At 43.4% G+C, this 22,544-nt stretch overlaps 1 protein-coding gene across 6 annotated transcripts in view; it reads right to left on the bottom strand.

Annotated features, from left to right (window-relative positions):
• gria3b (glutamate receptor, ionotropic, AMPA 3b) overlaps positions 1-19,312 on the bottom strand; it is an 83,485-nt gene extending 64,173 nt beyond the window's left edge. For 4 of the 6 annotated variants that reach the window (XR_007112810.1, XR_007112809.1, XM_047584716.1 and 1 more), the window contains exons 1-2: positions 19,055-19,312; positions 18,435-18,593 (exon numbers count right to left, since the gene is read on the bottom strand). Coding sequence is in view for 4 of the 6 variants with exons in the window: in XM_047584716.1 (XP_047440672.1) it covers positions 18,435-18,593; positions 19,055-19,133 (238 nt within the window). In the remaining 2 variants the exon portion in view is untranslated. The remainder of the gene's footprint in view (positions 1-18,434; positions 18,594-19,054) is intronic. The other 2 variants (XM_047584713.1, XM_047584712.1) reach the window with 1 other exon arrangement.
• Positions 19,313-22,544: the final 3,232 nt, after the last annotated feature.

Raw genomic sequence — 22,544 nt, 5'->3', positions numbered from 1 at the left:
ATAACAGATACGTCTGCACCATCCCTGCATCTCCCTTCACGCTTTTCCTCTCATCTTCCCCTATTAGCGTCCTTGTGCTGCACCCCTTTGAGGTATTGCAGCAGAAAGGTTCGCACGTCGCGCCGATCACACGAGCAATTCCATCTAGAACAATCTGAACTCCAGGTATTTTCTCCCGTGGCGGTGAAATTTATAAGGAGTTTCGAGACAAGGGCCGATGTGTTCTGCTTTGAGGGCGCGCACAGGTCAGCTCGCACTGCACCACATCTGCCAGCACCCTGCGGCTCTGCCCCTCATGTTAGTCATCCCCAGCTCTTTTTTCCTCAACAACTCCACACTCCTTTCTTCACGATCTACATCTGCACCTTGTGGCACGTCAGCCCTCGTGAGCATCATTTGTGACGCGGGGGAATATTCGCCACCACGCGTTTGCATTCCCACACAGACTCGACCACGGTTAGTGTAACGTTGCGTGCAATTAATGGAAGCAATGTTATTGATTTTCAGCGGACTGCCATAAGCTGACTACGCAGAAACTTATATTATCCCCCCCCCACTCTTATTCACTACTGGCTCATTTGCCTGGTTAGAGGCTGACCAGTGAAGCCACATCTTGGAGCTTCGAGGGTTCACAAGGCGTTCACATACTGAACTCGGCAAGCAAGCTAGCGTGGCGATGTCACAAATTATGATTAAAACATGTCGTCAGAAAAATGAACCTGATTTTGGCAGGCAGTCTCAACCATCAACCGCAGTGAGAAAAGTGTAAAGACCAATTTTCTGTTTCACCCAGTGTTAGTGAGAAATAAAGAAGGGTTGGCTCTTATCAACAACAACAGGGAGCGACTGTAAGGGAATGAGCCAGTGCTTTTTTATTTATTTATTATTATTTATTCATTTAAATCACATATTTTGTGCAACTTTCTAATTAATCAACATTTTAGTCATAAGCTGCACCCAGCCTGCTACCTCGCTCATTCCCTGTTCATGTCAATCCCTGAACCTGTGCATTTATTTAAGGGCGAATAACAAGACACGCACGCCTGCTCCATTAATTGGAAATAGCAAACAAAAAAGTAATCGTTGGGAATGTCGATAGAAGCTGAACTGAGTGAAAAGAAAAGTCAGACAGGTGAAGATTACTGACTCAAAAGAGAAATGCTTGCAGTCTGATCACAGAGGACTGATTGCCATCATTTCTTTACCTTCATGCGTAGAGGTGGATATTGTTTGGGATTCCAAACATGGCAGGGGCACTATTTCAGACATGGTGAATGTATAGTTCTGAGTTATTCTGCTCTGTATGTATGCCCTCACTCACTTGTCTCTGCCATGCCTCTCCATGCAGTACTGATCCTCCTCCTCCTCCTCCTCCTCCTCCTCCTCCTCCAGCACCTCACTGTCACTCTGCACTCTCCTCTCCTTGATCCTCACTGTTCTATTTGACCTCTTCTTTTGTTGCCTGTTTTTCTTTTTTTTTTTTGCGCCTCAGCCATCTGGCCGTTCCCCCCAAAGCACACATTCTCTTCAAGCGTGGCAGTATCTCTCTACACCTGAGTGCCCTCTCTTTCCCCTTTCAGATTGTTTCCCCCATAATATCGCCCCGCTTCATCGCCAGACCAAGGATTGGTGTTGGAAAAAAACAAAAAAGCTAAAAGAAGAAGAAGAAAAAAAAAAAAGACTGACTGCGCGGCGGTACGGTCATGCTTTGGCCCAGCTTGCGTAATTAAAAAAAAAAAAAAAAGTGGAATAAATGTTGTGATCTGCGTTGAAATAAGGTGGCAGGGCCTGCCTCCAACTCCAAAAAAAAAAAAATAATAATAATAACATATCCGTTAAGTGTCACCTTGAATTTCAATAATGCTAATTTGCTCACAAGTCACAAGGCGACCGTGTGCACATTGACAGAGTCGCTACAGGAGCGGTAAAGCAGCGCTTTACAACAACACCACGCAGACAACGCTCTCTCATCTGCTCCTTTTCTTTTCCCTCTTCTCCAGTCAGTCTCATTTGCCCTTTTTTTTCTTCCTCTGCAGCTAACAGTGCCTCCTCCTCCTCCTCCTCCTCCTCCTCCAGCACCACCACCGCCGCCCTCCCTCTCCTCCTCCTTCCTGCTGCAGGGAACCATGCATCCCATCTCCAGTTCACTGGTCAAACACACACAGTGTGCCGCCCTCATTCCTTTCTATAATCAGGACACTCGGCAGTGCTACGGGGATGTTACATTTCTGATGCATCACTTGAGATAGCTGGCCTGGAATGCTAGTTCAGAGGGATATAAGGTATCCTGTAGGCATGCTGGGCTACAAAAACCTTTTCATGCACTTAGAGTATTTGAATGTCCACGCTTTTTCTTTTTTTTTTTTTTTTTTGTGGCCCCTGAGCCAGAGACTTGCACAGCCTCGGGAAGGGGTCAGGAAATAGTGAATGCCAATGGTGATTGCTTCTTTTTAGCAGGTTTCCTCCTCTGCTTCACTATACCCACACTTTTACACCTTTCAGCAACTTATCCTCTATTTTGTCCTCGTGTCTCTTTCTCTTTCGTCCTCTGGTCCCGGCTCCCCTCGCAGGTACCACCACCCCCCACCCCCACCCCCTCCGCCCCCACGACAACCAACCACTCACCCCATCCCACCTACAACAGGACCAGTCAGTCCCGCTCAGGAGAAGGGATGCTGTCACAGAGAAATAGCTTGTAAGTGCCTCAGGGGATTGCATCAGCTCTTGTCATATAGAGATGTGAAGTGCCTCAAATGGCAGACCCAGATTCAAGAACTACTCAACTGTCGCGGTGTCGTGAAACGCTAAAAGGAAGCTGTTACTAGTCCTGCTGAATCAACTTCTATGCATCCGTGCTTCAAGTTTTCCGCCGCGTTAAGTGACACCGGTTCACACTGTGTAAGGACAGTACAAAAACACACACACACACTCACTAACGGTAAATGCAGAGACGTTGGCATGGGACCAGGGCTACATTTGAGCAGAAACTGATTTTCAATCGAATTATGTAAAAATGAAGCCATTAGGGTGCGACAAAAATCTGGAGAAAACACACGCAAACAGAAAAACTGCTTTTGTGAAATTTGCAAAAAAAAATTCATTTGAAGGTACCTTGTGTATATTAATCTACCACTAAGTAAATCCACAACAAAGAGTAGGCTTGTGGGAGATGTGAATGCTTTCACGTAATTAATAGTAATCCACGAGGAAACTGAACAATGCTTGAGCAAAATGTGAAAGGGAAGAAAATGAACGCTAGAAGGCAAACGATGCAAGCTTTAAGATGTTAAAATAAAAAAAAGAAGGCAGATTTGCTTTGTTTTAGAGGATGGGGAATGAATGAAAAGCGTTTGTCAGTGCAGTTTGTGTAGTAGGGTTTGTCTGAGAAACGCTGAGACAACTTCATGGGGTAGCTTAGGAGATGCTCTTGATTCAAAAGCAAAGCAGCTGTTTCACAGGTGATAACTTGAATTCATGTAGCTCTTTGTACCCACTGGTAGTCAGACTGCTTTGCGGTCACGATGATGTGTCAGCCCACTTATTCAGACACCAGTGTTGGTGGAACTGTAGGAGCGACTTGGGATCTGGTGTCTTGCTTCAGGACACTTCACTCCTGCATGTGGTCCGTGTACTTTGGATGGAACTGCAAACCCTCTGGTTTATGGTTCAACCCGCTCAACCCAATGAGCCACAGCCGTAGAGAAAGAAAACATATTGCCTCTCATAGAGCAGCTCTGTTTTAGTGAACTATGAATTTCTCATTTGGCCTGTGTTCACCCCCACCAGGCTGGGGATTCCCACTGCTACTGTAAGTACCTCATTTGCTGTTTGGGTTTGAACCACCACCCCCCCAAACAGACACACACACACACACACACACACATAAGCAATCCACTGGTGAGTTCAGGGGTGCATCAGAGGTGTGCGTGTCTTTATACATGTACATGACTGTTTGACTGGTGGAGTGCGTGATGGATGATAGCGAGGGCAAGGAGCCCAGCCTGGGGATGCTCCGTCACCCACGCTGATTAGCCTGGAGCTCACCCACCGAGACATCAGCATCCTGTCATCTCGAGGACAGGTTTCCAACACCCCGTGGTCATATTTCGTGTTCTAAATATATATTGTTTCGGTGACTGAGTAGCGAGTACGTGTCTCATATGTGCACGTACTATGAAACATCATACACAGAGTCATAAATGATGCTTTGTTCTTATAAAGCGGCACAGATTCAATAACAGAATAATGCTTGTGTATGTTTTATTGTGTCTATAAAGTGAACACAGCTGCCATTTGTAAAACTCTCAGTGCGACGCATTCATAAAAGTCGCAAGAAAAAAAGGTTACTGCCCTGTAACTTGAACAGTTCAAATTAGTGCGTCGCTATCAGAGCGAGGTCCGGATAGGCAGCCCGCCTCTAATGCTGGCTCTCCATGGGTAATGTATGTGCACCTCTCATTCCCTGGGGCTTCGATGGACAGAGAGTATAGCAAACATTATCTGATTCCCCTGTGGCAACACATAGCATGTGTTCAAATTTGGTCCAATCGTACGTGCGAAACAACACAAGCTTGCTTTGGATATTCGGATACATTTAAATATGTGTAATTGTGTTATTTTTTTTGACACCCTGCTTCAGATATTTTTAGTTCAACACAACAAGCCCACAATAAACAAGACTCCCTTGAAACATAACAGCAGTCATGTATGAAACGTAGCACGTTGAAATATATATTTATGAACAATTATTCAGTTTTATTATAACCCAACTTCAAAAATTACCCTCAATATGGGCGGTTTCTCTGCTTTCCAACAGCTAAAAGGTCAAATATCTTAAAACAATTGGCACCTTGAGGGAGATAATGGTAATCGAAGGTAATTTGTGTGAAATATTGTTAACTAAATCAAAATTTCACTTGTTTGTTTTGTCTGAGTAGAAAAAACTAACAATAGTTATATTCATTTACATTTTCATGGTTCAAAACTCCACAGAAAAACTAATCTTCTGTTTTCACTGTATTCAATTAGAATACTCATGTTTGACCTATTATTAGTCCAAACAAGATCAAGGAATCCGGGAAATCAGATCTAAAAGCAGTGATATGAATCGGTTTAATTTTCCAAAATAAGTTGAGAGCCTACTGCTCATGCAAAACTGTTTGCTTGTTGTATTCCAGTTAACGCTATGTTTAGAACTATTTGAAGATGAGAGTGAATTATAATTGCCACCGGGATATTGTAATAAGCTTAAGTACTTTTAAACAAGACAACTAATACCAAAACACTAAAAAGCAGCAAAAGGAAAATGAATATCACTTTCATCGTAATTTCTTTGAAGACATATCTTTTTCCTGCCAGCACAAAGGTAAATCACGGGATTAAGCTCCATCCACGGTCTGCATTCAAAACCTTTGAGTCATCACTAATAATGCCTGACACATCAGAGGTTTGACTGCTGCGAACCACTAGAATAGTGGCGCGCTGGAGAAGCAAAACCGACTCGAGGAGTCACCGAGGTCGGATGTGGCGCACATCAACATACAGTGCTGCCCTATCTCTAAAGTTCATTTACAATTCTCTTTCCTCTCTCTGGCTTCTCTCTGCAGCGCTCCAACCGCCGTCTCCCGTCTCCTCTCCGCCTGCCATCTTGATGATATAGTTCGGTACCTGAGAGGGTGGCCGGCTAGCAGTCCTCCGGGGAGTCAATGACTCTCGACTCCATCACTTTCTACCAGATATTTTCACCTTCAAGGTCTCGCCGTCGTGCTTTTGTTTGAGCACAGGGCAATAGACTGGGCTGAAAGCGTTTCACAGGTCAGAGAGACGTGCACCCTAAAGAGGACTTGCACGTGTTGATGTCTTCATTCAGGGTTTGACCAAGAATTCCGTTCAAACGTTCGACGTATTGTTAAATGTTAAGAGAACAGCGTTGCGGAGCAGGAGTCAGACTGGATCATCAGAATAACTCAGTATGATACATGCAGAAATCTCGGTTTGCATGCCTTCGCCCGCTGCATGCCATTTCCTTGACACATGCAATTAAGGACTATCTGTGTGAGCAGATAACAAACCTAAACCCTTGGCCCCTCACTCTTCACCTCGACAGCTACGATTACGCTGAACAAATAACAAGCCCCTCTTCGACAGGCTCATGCAGTCCACCATTTGCTGCAATGCAGAGGCAAACAGAGTGCGAACAGGAATTGTCTTATCCTCTCAAAGATGATTGCCCCTCTCACCTTCAGGAGGCGCACAGAGGACAGCCGCTGAACACTGACCCTTTGAGCATGGCTGTGTGCATTTTTAAGGAGGATTCAGCAGAGTATGAAACATGTAAGGCTTATGATATTCTGTAATTGGATTTCCCAGAAAGCTGGTGACAAAGTCCCTCACACACCACTAATCCTCCCAATCAGCACTGCAGGCCTAAAGCGTTCGCCTCTTTGGAGATGAATATGGAAGAAGAGAATGGTGCATGGAGCGGCGAGTAACAATAACAGGGCTCGTGCGTGGAGAGGGGCGCGGATCGCGTCACGTCGGCAGACACTCGAGGTGTGCGGAGGTGTCCTAAGACACGGTGCAATCAGTGTCTGTCTGGTGTTAGTGTGAGACGAGCTCGAGGAGGCAAGGTGCCAAGAACACCTACGAAAAAGAGCGAGGAAGACAGAGTTCAACGTGTCAGATCACAACAGCAAACACTCAAACTGTTGCTGTCAGAAGTGGTCTTGGCCTCTGTCTTCTCTGCAAACAGGGCGGATTTGCCGGGCCGAATCACAGGGAGCAGTTAGGAAGGGAAGAGACAGAGGAGGAAAAAAAAAAAATCTCAGACCCATCAAAGTGATTAAAGGAATATTGTAGTTTAAGAAGGCGCCTTTAAATGATATGACTTGACTTCAAGAGAGCTGGCCTCACCCGAGAAAAGATTTGTTGTGATATTTCTGGTATAAAGTGGCCTCACCTGACCGACTTGTTTAGAATCCAATTCTACACAGCGGGGGGAAATACCTGGCAGCTGAAAACCTCCCCAGTACCTGTTCTCATTTGGATGATTGAAAAGAACAAAAAAGAACAAACAAAAAACAAGCCGGAGTAAACTTTGTGGATGTCTAGCAGGCACATATATTTTTCCATCAACGTCAAAACGTTAGATTGTTTTTCCTGCTCTCCTGTATGGATCAATTCTATCTGTGCTTCATGAAGTTGTTTGTGTTTGTCATTCTCTCTTTTCCTCATCTGCAAGACAGGGCGGCAAGCAGTCTTTACAATTTCAATTTCCAGTTAGAGTGCGCGCCATCTGAGTTTAATGCTCCCTGACTGTCTGTTTCTGTCCTTCGGGGGGGATTTTAGATCCCTGTGTCTCATGTATGTCTTGTGGGCACATGCACAAGTGCACTGCACAGGGACACCAAAAGGGGAAGCCTTTCTGCCAATTTGAGGACTACATTCTGCGAATGTCAACTAAGACTTTGCCCAATAATCAAATGATATATCGCAATCCACATCCTATAGAGATAAGCAATCCAAGCTGAGCCACTAAAGAAGGATTTCCATTGTGAAACCTGATTACAGGGCTGAATTTTAAAACAGCACCTCTCCAGCAATGCCTCTCCCAGCCAGCCCCCATCTTTCTGTGAAGAATGACAGAATAAGTCAATGAGGACGGCAGATGGGACCACTTATTTAACCTTGAAGACATCACTTAAAGACTTCCTCCCCTTCTCGGCTTCAATCCGGGCACTGTTAAGTATGTAGAGTCCAGCGCCACTTTTCATCTTATTAGCGCCCTTGCTGAGACGACGCCACATCCCTGAATGATAATGTTGGACGAAGCAGCACAGAGAGGCTGAAATGGAAAACAGGGGGCTATGTAGGTGAGGGAGTTGTAATCCCTTTATATTCCAGGGACCCAGCATGCAGACCCTTAAGAAAAGTGTGCCATACTCGCCGTACTTTTCTTTAACAAATCTCAAAAACAGAATCCAATATAGGCTTTCAGCAAGTAGCTTCACTTTAGAGCCACTCAACAAAGTCACTTGAAAAATAGAGAGTGAGAAGTATTCTCACATTAGATAAAAAAGATGTGCTCGGTTTTATTCACAGTGGACCTTCTATTGTCTGGACATGTGCTTGGTCACCAATGCCGATGAAATGGAGGTTGATGACTTGTCTGATATGGCAACACCGTGCTGCAATGTGTTCATGTCACGATAAGATGCCCAAGAGATATATGTGTAGCTGACTCGGAGGAGAGCGCCACATGTAGGTGGCTACATGTAGCTGTATGCTCTATCTAGCTGTATGTAGCTGTATGCTACATGTAGCTGTATGGTATATGTAGCTGTACGTAGCTATACTACTTGTAGCTGTATGCTATATGTAGCTGTATAGTGTATGTAGCTGTATGCTATATGTAGCTGACGCAGATGAGCGCTACAAGGAGGCCGCTAATTTAGTAGTTTTTTTCCTTGTTCCTTGTTTTACTGTGCTATTTTTTTGTGAAAAGCAGACCTTTAAACTCTGGTCTCTTATGCTACAACTGGTTTACCAGGCAAACACGACAAGATTGATTAAGTTGCCTTATTAGCATGGAACATTTGTGGCACAGGGATTTCATTTCTTTGTTGTTTATACTTTTATACCTGAAATAATTTATTCATCTTCTAGTTTTTACAGTGTTCAAGAATAAAAATTAATATGAACATCAGTGGACACTTTTGTAACCAGTATTTTTTTTAATATGTTAAAGCTGGATTTATGTGGGATGAAAATCAATATGTTTCAGTTTATTTAGCAAGAATTGTACATATTTATTTTATATGGAGAAGTCCCTTTATAGATATGTCAGCACCATCTTCGCTGCCTTGTTTTCTACAATTCTTCACACCAAAGACACATTTTCCTTAAACTTAGAAAGTGGAAACTGTGGTTAATTATAAATTGCGTTCATTTTTTAATTTTACTTTAGGCCACTGGTGCAACAAGTATAAATCATTTGGACCTATTGTTAGTAACACAGATGCTCTACTGTTTTCCCTTACAGTTTAGGTTACAAAGTGAATCACTTACTCCAATCGAAAGGAGGAATGTCTCAGAAAATGAATCTTTGTTAGACTTTGACTGAGTGTGAAAATAACATGACTGGTGCACAGCCTCTACAACAGGAAACTGTTTGTGCAACAGAGGTCTTCATTACATCTAAATATTTCATTCAGTTACAGGGTTTCCCCGGTGCTGAAATGCTTTACTCGGAGACAAACCCCTAAAATTGCGAGTGAAACGTTCACCGACTTTTCTCAAACTTCGGCCACTCGAGAGCAATTTCCCAACTTAAGCTTCTTTGTGCATAAAATACCCAAAGTCTATCCCCCTTACAGCTTAGGGATGGAACTTGTACAGTGGCAGCAGCCCTACAATCGGCAGGAGGAAAATATGTGGCACGGCATCTTGAGAGGAACGCGACAGAACATAAAGTAAATCTCATGCGACTTCTCTGTGCCCCTTGATATATTAAGATAGGTATGTCATTCAGTCTCAAAGTCCTTTAGAAAAAATAAAAAAGATGCTGATATGCTGCAACTTCTCAAACTATATTTACAAAATGCTTTTTTTAGCTACTGTACACATTAGTCAACGTATGTCTTCTATAGAGCCGTGCAACTAATCTGCAGAGGCATGTAAAACTAACGGTATATTCTGGACATTGAATTTCAGCATATAGGACAAGTATGTGAAAGGATGAAGGTAAGGTGGGGTGCTGAGGGAGCTGGGGGTTGGGGTCACTCTGCTTACAATCCAGTTGACATCACAGGCATACACAAACACCTATCACTTCATCTCTCCATCTTTAGCACGGCGCCTCTCTCCTCCACCATTCCCTTCTTTTATAAACATTGCTAAGCCACTGAACTCGCTCAAGTCCTTTTTCATCATATTCTAGCACTGTCAGGGCTGCAAAGGGCACCGGCATCCGAGAGAAGCTTTCCATTGAGGCCTTTTGGAATGGATTCACTCCAAACGGTCTTTTCATTCTGCAGCTGCGATGGATTAGCTCTGTCATGGGTCCAGATGAGGTTTGCCTTCCTGATCCGCGCGCCACGCTGCGGGAAAAAATAAATAAATAAAGGAGGCCACACCGCCGAGATAAAGAAGGGTGGAAGAATAAAATTTAGGGACGGAAACCGCGCTGGCGGCCGCCTGACTGTTTATGATACAATGATAGGACACTTCAATATTTCATCACACGGTCATGCATGGACACACAAACATGGACAGCAGCCTGGGAGCAACCGCCCACAGGTTTTACGTAGCCATGTGTGAAATGGCAAGAGCCACACAACAGCACTTTCCGAATTAACCATTGGAGGGAGAAACAGAGGAGGGTCATGGTTGAAAGAGCACATCATGTTCATTTAATTCTCACTCGTGGGGATAGTGAGCACTAAGGACAGGAGAACAGTGGTAAGAAACATTTAAAGCGAGACCATACTCCTGTGCCACACTGAATTGCGTCTCCATTGCATGCATGTACTTATTCTTAATAAAAGTTGGACAGCAAGGGCAAACATCATCTTCATGGTCAAGCACCAGTGGACCATAGCCCATTACTCATAGCTATTTGAATATCATGCTACTCCTTACAATATTCATGCTTTCCGTGTGACTCAGTGAACACATGTATGTGTTGGTGCTTGATATGGTGACAACACAACTGAAGTGATATGAGCGGTTTGGTTCCTCAGCCTTGCTGGAAGATAACTCCGTTTCATTGTCACGAGCAGTTTATTCCATCACATCAACCGACCTCTGCTGCTGTCCTGTCCTTCCTCCGCAATCACAATTGCAGTAATTATCCATAAATTCACCCTATCTGCAGAGGTGTTGGTCTGAATTATGTTGTTCATTATATAAGATGTGTTTAATATTAACCACAGAAGGCTATTCATGGCACGGCGAGTCTTATTTGCATCTTTGTAACACTGCAAGGAATATGCTAATCTTTCTTTCCTCCTCCTCTCCTTCAGCCTGTATGCTAGAGTGCCCATCCTCTAGTTTCACAAGGTTATGATGCTTCAGTGGCCCGGCGACTGTGAACTGTCACAACCAATCAGTTATGATGGAGCCCTTGTTTCTGCACAGACATGTCGCTTTGGCAGGGCTCCGCTAGTGACTGCCTCTTTTGAAACGGGCCAGAAACGTGCAGATCAATCTGTTCTGTCGGCAGACGAAGAGCTGGAAGCCCCATCGCACTGTGATCCAATATTTACTAGTTGGGAGAGTACATGGTGACACTCCCTGTTGGTGTTTTGCATTCATCACAACCCAGTCCTGGTGTCCTCTTCATTTTTTTTTTTTTTTTTTGACCATCTCTAGCACAGAAATTATACGCAAACGCACACATGCAGGAACAACAAAACCGTAGACAGCCCACAATATAGCCCAAGTAGTCTGAGAGATTTGACAACTCATAGGTCCACATGAAAGTTTTGTCTGGCTTTTTCTGAAACAATCCCTTATTTGGGGGGTGTTTTTAAGTTGCCCGACCTTGGTTAGGACAATGCAGTCTGTAGCTCCTACTGAGAAAGACTACAGAGTTTCCTTCTTTTTCTTCGGGACGAAGCCAGACCAATGCAGCAACATCCGATGAGGCACGATGCGGATGTGCTATTCCAGCTCAAGTAGGGGATTACTGATTCAGTGATTAGGGGTATTGTAGGGGAGCCTAGTGAATGGCCAATAGCTAGCTGAGTGTGACTGCAATGGCTGCAGGAACATAGCTGTAATGGGCTTTGTGGGAGAGATTAAATATATTTACAGAGGGGGCGATAGAAATGAGAAAGACGGAGAGGGGGAGTAAAAGTAAAAAATTGCTGACTGCAGTGTCAGAGATCTTTACTAGTGACAAGTTTTGAAAATGCTTGTCTTCTTTGTTACCTACTCCCTCCCTGCCTTTTCACAACTGCTGCATGAGGGGAAATGACATTTTCGGAATGAAAAATAATCTTTGCCACAAACAACACAGTCCACTCTCCTTGAGAGGTTTTGCTCACTGAGAAAACAAAATGGAAAGCAGCCATCGCAGAGAGCTGGACCGCTGGCATACGTACCCATGACGCACCTGGGAGGAATATTTCAATGAAATGGTCACTTGCCCTGTGTTCATTTAGCTAAAATGTTCCATGTGCAGAGTGCAGTTTTTCCTTGCACAGCATCAAATGCCTTTCATGCATCACTTTTTTGTGTCCTCCCTGTGTGGTCCCTCAGATATATATACTACATATATATATATATATATACATATATGGTCAGCCAGCCCCTCTTGCTCATCACAAGCCAGTGTTGATATCATCTTCAATAAGGGAACACAGACTTAGCCTGTCATTGTTGACTTATAGTTCACAAACCACCCCATTATTTGATACAGATGTGCGGAGCATAGATGGGCTGTCATGCTGCATCATGTCTGCTGATGAAAAGGGAGCTTGATCTACGCCTCGTCTGCATAGCGTTGCCATAAAGCTCACATATGGGTCAGTGCTGCACAAATAATGCTTAAATCTATTCTTGCTGGGCTGTTAATGGTTACACCAGGGTTTCATCTGTAGCATAAACAGTTTTTATGGACGCAGAAATCTGTCAGCGTCATAGCTTTGCATGTGTTCATGATGCATTCAAAGTGTTTTGTTTTGTTTTGTTTTTTTCAATCCCAGACTTATCTAATTAATTCAGCGTGCGCAGTGACGAGTCATGATTAAAACTACAAGTCAGAGAGTGAGGATCTTCAGGGCGACATGACATTCTATTCATAACTATTTCTTATAAATCCTTTTTCTCAATTGCAATTTTTGATATCTGCCCTAGAGAACAGATCGGGCAGATCGGGCAGGAAATCAGAAGGTCTGAAAATACCACAAAAGATTGATAACTGTCAGAACTAGAGAAATCTGTAAAAGCACCAATGTTTCGTCTGATATCACGTACTGATCTATATGTCCTATATACTTTTCATTTTCTGTAGCTGCTGAAAATGGCCAAATGCCCAGTGTTTGTGAAAGATATATGGAGATTTGAAGCCACCACAGTAGCAAGGGAGAAAATCTGTTGTTTTACCAAACAACATCTGTCGGCTTCGTTGATTCCAAGACAAATAAGGCTCCGACTGCAGCCCTTCTCCTCAGGTTGGGTTTAAGAGGATCTTTTGATATTCTAATTAAAAATTCATTGTGTTGAATCTGCCTCAGAGTATGTTCTATGTTTTATTTTATTTTTTCTGAATCTCATTACAGCCCATGTGCCTGACTTAAATTTATTTTTTTATTTTTTTAAATACAGAGGAGGGCATTTCATGGCCAGTAAATTAGGTCAATATAACGTTCCCTTTGGAGGTTTGGCCTTTGGATTTTTTTTTTCCAGGCTTTTATGTCTTTGGTTTATGTAAAAAGCTTTAGATTAATGTGACTGTAAACAGCCTCTGTTCCTATAATCATACCAGTTAGACTTTAAGAAAAGTGGAGGAAATTCAAGATAAGTAATGTGCACTAAAAGTCAGAAGGACATGCAGCGTGTTGCTGTAGTTTTAATATAGAGACTGTATCCGACGCAGTCACCGCGCGGCCATTGTGTCTCATCTGGACTACGCTGTCAGTCTCTCCCTTCTGCTGACGTCCTAGCCCTGTCTCACAGGCCTTGCAGCTCCCAGAGCACGTAACCCCCGTTTCTGTAGCACTCATTTGACTCAGCCCCATATCAAGCCACCTCCGAGACCGACTGTCCTTCTGGCCTCAGAATCACACCATTACATTACTCTACTGTCGCTCATGCTTCTCTCAGAGGATTCTGCACTGTCATGCTTTGTTTCACACAAATCCATGTCTGCACATACATATTTTCTAAAAACTGGAGCGTCTGCGCAGAAAGAATCCTGAAGCCTGGAATATTTTTGTTTACCTTGACCTTTTACTTTGAATGAATGATGGAGTGTGTCGTGGGAGACTCAGTACAAAATATTCACTCGCAAAAGGAGCAGGCACATTTCTGTCTTTGTATGCGGGATGCGCTTATAGCGTGATGTTTGCGTGTGGGTGGATCTGTGCATGTGTGCACGCACAGGCGTGCATATGCACATGCCCGTGCACCCATAAACAAACCCCCATCTGTGCCTCCAACACAGCTGGACTGTGATGCCATGTCCCGGTACAACCCCCATAGCCTGGAGAAGTCTGTCTCTCTCTCTCAACCGCACACACTTGTGCACACACATACTGAGAGGAGCCTTCCTCAAAATGTTTCTGCCTTGACTTACTGCACTCTCTATCCTCCCACAACTCAAGTTTCTCCCCACCTCCACTCTGCCCGTCTCCCCCCGCCGTGTTTCCCTCGTCACACCTTTCAAGCTGAGTTACAGCCTTGCAAGAACAAGAACTGTGGCACTACTACAATCACCTGAGGAGCTTCTCTCGACCATAGCCTGTCTCTGTCAGGCCAGGCACTGCAAAAACATGTCTCCCTGTCGCTTTGTTTACCATCGGCTCGCGCACCACCACAACAACCGCAGCCCCAAAAGCTATACTCGACGATACTTGCGAAGATTCGGTAAGGGCCCTTTCGTCTGTGCTTCGCAGCATATGCCATTTGCCACATGTGCTCAGTCGTGGAGCAGCCCGCCAGTGCAAAGAGACTGTTTGTGTTTCTCGGCAACATGTGCAGAGCTAGCACACTCTGGGTGGGCGTAAAGGTCAGTAAGGAAGCCGTTCCTAGGGATGTGTCTAGACAAAAGTTCTTGAACATTTATGCTAATCTCCAACAACAATAGGCCGCATCCATTTAAATCCAGCATCTGTTGGAGGTTTTCTCTTTTTCAAAAGAAATAAAGTGTGATAAAATTGGCTCCGTATACTTTCTCATTCTCATAGTTCGCAAACAGCATGCAAAGATTACATTTTGCTTGCTTGTGTTTGTGAGATTGTAGCAAGTCATCACCCAGATACATCAGCTTAGCACAAAAAAAAAAAGAAATAGAAGAAGGAGGCATGGTAACAAAATCCACTCAAGCTCCGAAACTCACAAATGATGCACATCTTGTTTACTTAATTTGCACAACGTCTAATATTGCTGCTTTAACTGGGGCTTGTACACCATTTAATTTCATGGGTGGGCCAGTCACTTCCTGGAGTCTCGGCTAATTGGTGTCCTACGTTAAGCTAACGGATTGCTCTGTGCCGCACACACAAGAGTGCAATGCCTCATCTAACTCGCAGGAAAGAAGGCTAGAAACAACCTCAAAGTTGTTGTGCCTTGTATCTCGTCCCTACACGTTTTCTTATAAAAGACAATCGGAGCCAAAGTGTCTGATGATGTGCTGCGCTCTTTTCTGTACTCTTGATGTGAAGCCATTTTGTCTATCGCCAACAACAGTGGGAGAAGCCGAGTGAACAGTGGATTGCCAAGGAGGCAGCTGCTACTGCCAGGGTTTAAGGACCAGGAGGATTCAATAAAAGAAGGGTAGGCACATGTAAAAAGGCTGGCTGAGAGGACACAGCCCATTAGCTTAATGACAGAATGAGCAACGAGGAATAGTGAGATGAGATTCAAAAGCCAAGCAGTGCAAAATTTGCCTTTAACAGGAATCAAGGCGAGTAATCTAATAAATACCATGGCAAGGAGAGGCAGAGAGGGGGGCTTGATGTTTTTTTCGCCTCAGGTAAAGGGAGAAGAAGAAGGGTAAACAGGAGAGAAAGGGATGGTGGTGGTGTCATTAAGTTGGCTAGCCGTGACCATCAGGAACATTAATGCCGTCTGCTCTGCTTCCTTCAAACCGCTACCCTTTTGCTTTGAACTACTCCTGCCTCCTCTGTGAGCATACCTGACTCGGAGCTTCCATGGCTATTATAGACCCTGCACCGGTAATTACACATTTCACCATTTCTGATGTCACTTCAAAGCAACAACAGTCTTGCCACGAAAACGCATGCCACGCCACCGCAGTATAAAGCCAAGCCTTGAGGATTACTGAAGCCACATATTGTTTTTCTGACGGTCACTAATTCAATTAATAGCAAACGGCTTAAAATGGACTTGAAAGAAATTGTTCTGACACAACACTGTGCCTTCATTATACCTAAGGATTTCCATATTTTGTTTCCAAAAAGCTTAAACTGTACGCACCCACTCCTTCTTCGCTCTCTAGTATTATACATTGGGAGGATGTAGAGAAAGTGAGGGGGAGGGATCTTTATGGTGAGTCAGAATTGAGGGCTTTGGAACTTGCTGTCCCAAAGCAAAGAGGGAACACACACTAAAGCAACAAATGAGACAACAGAAAAAAATAAATAAATGCAAAAAAAAATCTAGATCCCAAAATAATTTTACTTCTCAAAACGACTTAAATGCCACTGCTACAAAAACCTTGTCCAGTCATGGAGTAGATTTGTGCCATTGCTGACAAAGACCTGAGTCATTCACATGAGGCTATTGATGACAAAGGTAATTTGAAGGTCCACTAAATATTTGCGACAGCTCGCAGAACAAACAACAGCGTTGACAAATGTAAAACTCGGAGCTCGGGAGGGCTCCTCTCACCAGAGGCAAAGTCTCTAAGGCCTGGAAGTCAGCGGATAAGTGATATTTAATAACCGTCATCTCTATTTTGTTCGCTACATCGGTAGAGACAATCTGAGGTGCTTGTGGACTGTTGTGAGCTCAGCATGAGCTGTCTGCAGTTTGCAGGCTCAGCTTGACAAGAGACTCAGGGCCCTCTCTTGACAGAAGTCTTAGATCAGACATTACACAAATTAGATTCAAAAGAAACCTGCAATTCAGGGAGATTTAAGAGCAGACTTTGTAGATAATATTGCAATTAATTACTGTAGAGAACTTATGATGTGTTAAGTATGAAAGTCTTTTTTTTTGTTTTTGATAATGTAGGACGTAAATATTTTGTCTGAGTATAATTTCCAAGCTGAGTAGTTTGCATGTGAAAATAACAAACACAGATGCATCTGATGATCCCTCTCCTGGTTTTGTATCATTCAGAGCTAACAGTTTTCTCATTTGAAGTGTAAGGCAATGTTGGGAGGGTACTCTTGATGGAGATGCAAAGACGTGGCTGCAAGAAACAAGAAACGGGGTCACTGCTCCCTCAGGAACCCTTTCCTTTTGCTAAAGCTCTGTCTGCCCCTGAATTTAATTAGATTCTGATATCAAGTCTTTCCCTCCTATGCTTCCCTTCCTCTTCAACATGCGTGAAATTGCACAGCACTATCTATTATTTATTCACTCTCATTTGCTTATTGTTTCTTATGGATGCCTTCGTTAAGGCACTTGCAGCTCTGCTGCTTGCGATATGATGCTCTGCTTCGTCTCCCTCACTGCTCAGACCCACCTCCTCTGCAGGTCTGAGCCCAGCTCATTTGCTGGTGTTGGTTAGGGAGCTATGGATTTTTTTTTCTCCTCCCATTCACCCAATGACAGCACGGTGAGGTGCTATGAGGGCTGAGTGCTAATGAGCTGACTCTGCAACGGTGGGGGAGATGCTCGGTAACACAGGGGGAGTGAGAGGACGGAGCCGGCCGAGACGCTGTGTCACATGGGTGGTCAGAGGGTCATTTTGAATGTGCCATACAGGGGTTATAGGGACACAAACACACCACTCAGACGGAGCTGTGTGCCCACAGTCAGCCATTCAGCGAAACTCAACTTGTCACTTAAAAAGACAAAATGGCACTGTCAAGCCAGTTTCTCCCAATTTTTCTCCATTTGTCTTTTCCCCCTGACTTGCAGCAAAAGGGTTTATGGGAATACATTTGCTACATGAGCCAAAAAGAAATGTTTCACCAGTTACACCATGATGACAATAACCACCTAAGACAGAAACATCTTAAACAAAACATACTACATAATATCAGTTTATGTGAACTGAATGTGCTGTATGTGAAGAAAATAAACACTGACCACATTTTGATTTGAAAACATATTGCCTCCAAGAAATGTTGTTCCAGACCACAATATATGATCATCTAAAGGCTGGGTCCTTGAAACTGGCATTGTTTAACTGTTAGCATGTTTATTGCGTGTTGCCAAGGGAACTGATTTTTACAATGTGGAATTCACGTATTTGCCTGAGTCTGTAAAACTGAGACATGACGTTGAAGTAGTGCGGTTACTGTCACATAAAAAACGTTTTATAGGAGGTATACATTGCATTGTGAACCCCGAGAATAATATCCAGAATGACTTGCAGGAAATATGCCTTGTCTGAGTATTTCTACAGTCCCCACTGGTACTTTATGAATCAGAGTGAAGCGAGGAGAACTTGACCGCTCCCCGTGCTCCGAGCTGAAGCCTCTATAAGCTCCATATGAGTTTGACATAAATAATTCTGCTCGCTCTTGGTGGGTAGAAGTGTTTTGTGGACACGACTGACAGAGAAGCACACTTACATGCGTGAGTGACTGAGAAGCTGTTCGACGATTCCAGGTTGTCGACATTGTAGTTGAGGTGGAAAGGCTTTTCAGTGGTGTTTTGGTTGGTGTTGTAGAGTTGGACAGCGAACCTGAACGCGCTGTGCTCCTGCACCGTGGAACGCATGAACAGTCCCCCTTTGAAGAGATGAAAACCAAAATCAGAGAACGCTTTCACGGTCTACTGAGAGTTTTGGGTCTTATATTATTGACTTAGGAGGAGCTTTAGACGCCCCGGTCGTGCAAATGAGATCATTGTTATTCAGCAGAATAACTATAATGCAATCTTAAACAGCGCGCCTGTCTGTAACTCTTCGGATCGAACAGGGTAACTGGCAGCCTCCCGTCTCCCGGATCCCAACGCTACATATCAACATGCAGTGAATTACACAGTCAAGACTAGGTGTAGCTTTGATTTAGTTTTCAGAAACAAACGGTTTTTACGCTGGTAGCATATAGAAAAATCAAGTTGGTTTCTGTCGTTGCGCAGGGGTCCGCGCATCGTATCCGGTATGAAATTGCATTTTTTTTCTCCCTTTTGATTTTGTCCATATAAACCGCAATATGTAGTTGGTTAACACAGCAAAGAAAACACTTACCGATATTTATCTGGTTGGGAAATCCGGCGAATGACTGGTCTAAGAGCCACAGTAGAAAGAAAACCACGCGCTGTGCCATTTTCACCGACCTATCTGTTCAACTCCTTAAAAGGGTCTGTCTAAGCAAATTCATATGTTCGGGATGAAAGCCGGGTGCAATGGAAATCCAGTGGGTAGATGATGGTCGCTCACAGTGCACCAATTCATTCATTGAGGTGCAGCCCAGCTGCAGAGAATTTTTTGCAACTAAGAAAGAGAGAGAGGAGGAGAGGGGAAGAGAGGGGGGGTAGAAGAGAGAGGGAGAGAGAGGGAGTGAGAGAGAGAGAGAGAGAGAGAGAGAGGAGGGGAGGGGAGGGGAGGGGAGGGATGGGGATGGTGAGGGAAGAAGGGGCTGATCTGAACTCCGATTGGACCCGTCGCGGCGGGCCAGTGTTGGTCAAACTTGACCTGACGTTAAATTAAAAAGCCTCAGCCCGCTAGATTGCGACAGCTTGGAATAAACGTGCCACTTGTCAATACTGGCCTACTGTTGGCCCAATCAATAAAAACACTGCAATCTCAGGTGGTCAATGAATGTGAATAGCCCGGACACGTCCAGCTGGGTAGCTGCTGCATTTCAAGCATCCGCGAGAAGGCTGCGTTTGCACCATATGTGGCCAACATGGACGATTGCGGTTGTTTTCACACAGCAGGGATTGATATACAAAGTTTGTGATCGGGGGTGTGGGTGAATTCTTCTAGGTTAACTCGTGATGACTATTCACTCAACAGTGATTGTGTGACTGTAAGGATGTAAAGTTAAAAGCTTTAACTCGAGCACACAGGCACATGCTGGCAGAGGGAACAGAACTGTCCATGGTCCTGAAAAATATCATGAAAAGGGCTAAAAGAAAGCAAGATGCACAGGCCTGCTTCTGTAAACTATAAAAAAATACCATTATTCGACCAATAACTATAATATCTTTTTATTTAGTTTTTATTTTTTTGACCCTGATGAAACATCTATCATTCCTGTGTTTCTGCTTAACAATAAATTTACATTTACCGCTTAAGCCAAAGCAAAGTTCCTTTAACATAGGCGAGACTGCGTGTCCTGTTTTCAACTTTGCAATATTATTTTTAGCATCAGCACTGTGCAATCTGACCCGGTATAACCCTCAGCTTCAAAGGATCTGCTCGCTAGTCACACATGAGCATACAGAAAAGAATACGAAATGTTAATCATCCGAGAAATTAATATGATGGATGGAGTTTGATTGGGTCCACTTTGACACCTGAATAACACAACTACCTTTACGCATCTGGAGGTGAGCTGTTAATCATCCATGTCAATGGAGTAATGATGTGGTGTGACCTCGTCATCGCAGAGGGGGGATTTTCTTTCCAAACAGGGTCAGAGTGGACGTCTATTCCCACAACTCACTGTGTCTCTGGGGATGAATATGCACTGAGATCACATTGATCCTCTGGTCCCCACCACCGCTATGTCAAAGTCGTAGGATGTTGGCTGCTTGACCTTAATGGGTGAAGTCATAATGAGCAATGTCAACCCGTAACCTGCCGACTTCTGTGGCCTACAAACTCTCATCACACCCTGATCTTAAATGTTGATCCCGGTGTGAGTGGAAACAAGGGGCCACCTGTGATGCCACGTTGTAATAAATAAAAAAATAAAATAAATAAATAATACAGCATAAATCAATTAATTGAAGAAAAAAACATTTTTTTAATTGGCCATTTACATTGCACGCTGATACTCTGTGTGAAATGAGCTAATCATGCATCATTTCAAACAAAAACCATGAAGAAAAAATATTATTTGCTACAAGGGGAGCCCAAGTCACTGAGATAAGGCCTCAATATAATTGATATTAAATGATGATGATTGTGCTACTTTACTTGCAATTAGGACATTCTGGCTATGCCGCATTATATCCCCTAGGCTCCACCTCAGCAGGAATCCCGGTTCGTTACGAGTGTAAAAATCCACAGATATGATCTATCTGAAAACAAATAATTCTATGCCCTGCCTTTCTTCCGATCTGAAAACACTCACAGGAGTGCTGCTCAAGCAGGCGAAATGAAAAGACCGAAAAACTGATGAAAAGATGTTGCCTTTTATCTCAGGATGACGATAATTCACAGGCTATAGCTCACAGCAGCGCAGGCCTCACCAGCAAGAATTATTCATTTGCTGCCTGCCTGCTACTACTCACACAACAGGATGAAATCTGCATCTCTGCCTCTCAGAGGATGCGCAAGCAAATAAGTTAGAAGCTGTAACGTTTGTTTAAAAATGACAGACTGCGTCTGTGAGGGTCCAGAGGCCACGAGCGTAATGATTTCTAGGGTTGATTCGCTCCTTATTGACGGATAATTATGTTTCTTTTTGATTACTAAATAATGAGGTTGCTTCATGCAAGTTTTTCCCAAACTTTCTTGGCTTGAGTCTGCAACCTGACAGACACTTGGTTTGTTGAACAGTAATTATAAAGGACCATGCAAAGAAAACATTTTTTTTTTTGATGAAAATGATGAATGAAACAATTGTGACCATCATTGTATGCCCTGACATTTTACAGTTCAAATCAGTTTACAGCTATGCCTGCACAACAAGTTCCAGCTTTGGTAGTGCTATCCCCACTAGTTACAAGGAAATGTTGGATTATACACTGTGCTTATTTTTATTTTTTATTTACACTCACAGCCCCACCGGACACTGCTTTACAGAGAGGTTGGCATGGCAACCAGTAGTCTCCTTATGTTGTATCCTGTTTCCTATACGCAACATAACTAACTAAAACAAAATGTATTTAAAAGAAAACTGAGACTTGAACTTGCATCAAAATTCCATTAACTACTTTAAATGACAGAAACTATCCTTGTATTTTAGTGTTTCATTTTGGCCCAAATCCCATCCAGTAACATGGAGGAGGTTGAACTTATCACCTTTACTGCCGCCAGTCACCAGGGGGAGCTCTCCTTGCTTTGGCTTCGCTTTTGTTACTTTGCTGTTGTTATAAGTCACTCAACTGAATCAGTTGCTCCCATTGGTTGACTCCAATGCAGCTCAGAGTCAAGGACTAAGACTGGATGAAATACCAAACAATAAAGTAAAAAAAAAAAAAAAAAAACGTACGCAAAAGGTGCTTCAGAATTTGGAAGGATAATCCAAACAAAAGTGAATAAGGAGTAATAAGTTAAATAAGAGAAAAGTTAAAAATAAATAAATAAATAAATAACATAACATGGAATCCAAAAAGAACCAAAAAGGCATGAAGTAAAACTAATTGAAACACAGTGACAAATTATGAAAAAAAATAAATAAACAGAAAGTGAGTACAGAAAAAACTCAATAACAGAACAGAAAAAGCCCAAGGAAACATATTCTTGCAGGTAGTTAATATCATCGTTGATTACTGATATCGTTTATGGCTCTGGTTGGGCAAGCTTTTCTTGCGTAAAACCACATAAATGCAATGCTTGGCTT

This window comes from Mugil cephalus, chromosome 5 (genome assembly GCF_022458985.1).
Source record: "Mugil cephalus isolate CIBA_MC_2020 chromosome 5, CIBA_Mcephalus_1.1, whole genome shotgun sequence".
Classification (NCBI taxonomy): domain Eukaryota; kingdom Metazoa; phylum Chordata; class Actinopteri; order Mugiliformes; family Mugilidae; genus Mugil; species Mugil cephalus.
This window is presented reverse-complemented; position numbering and strand designations above follow the sequence as displayed.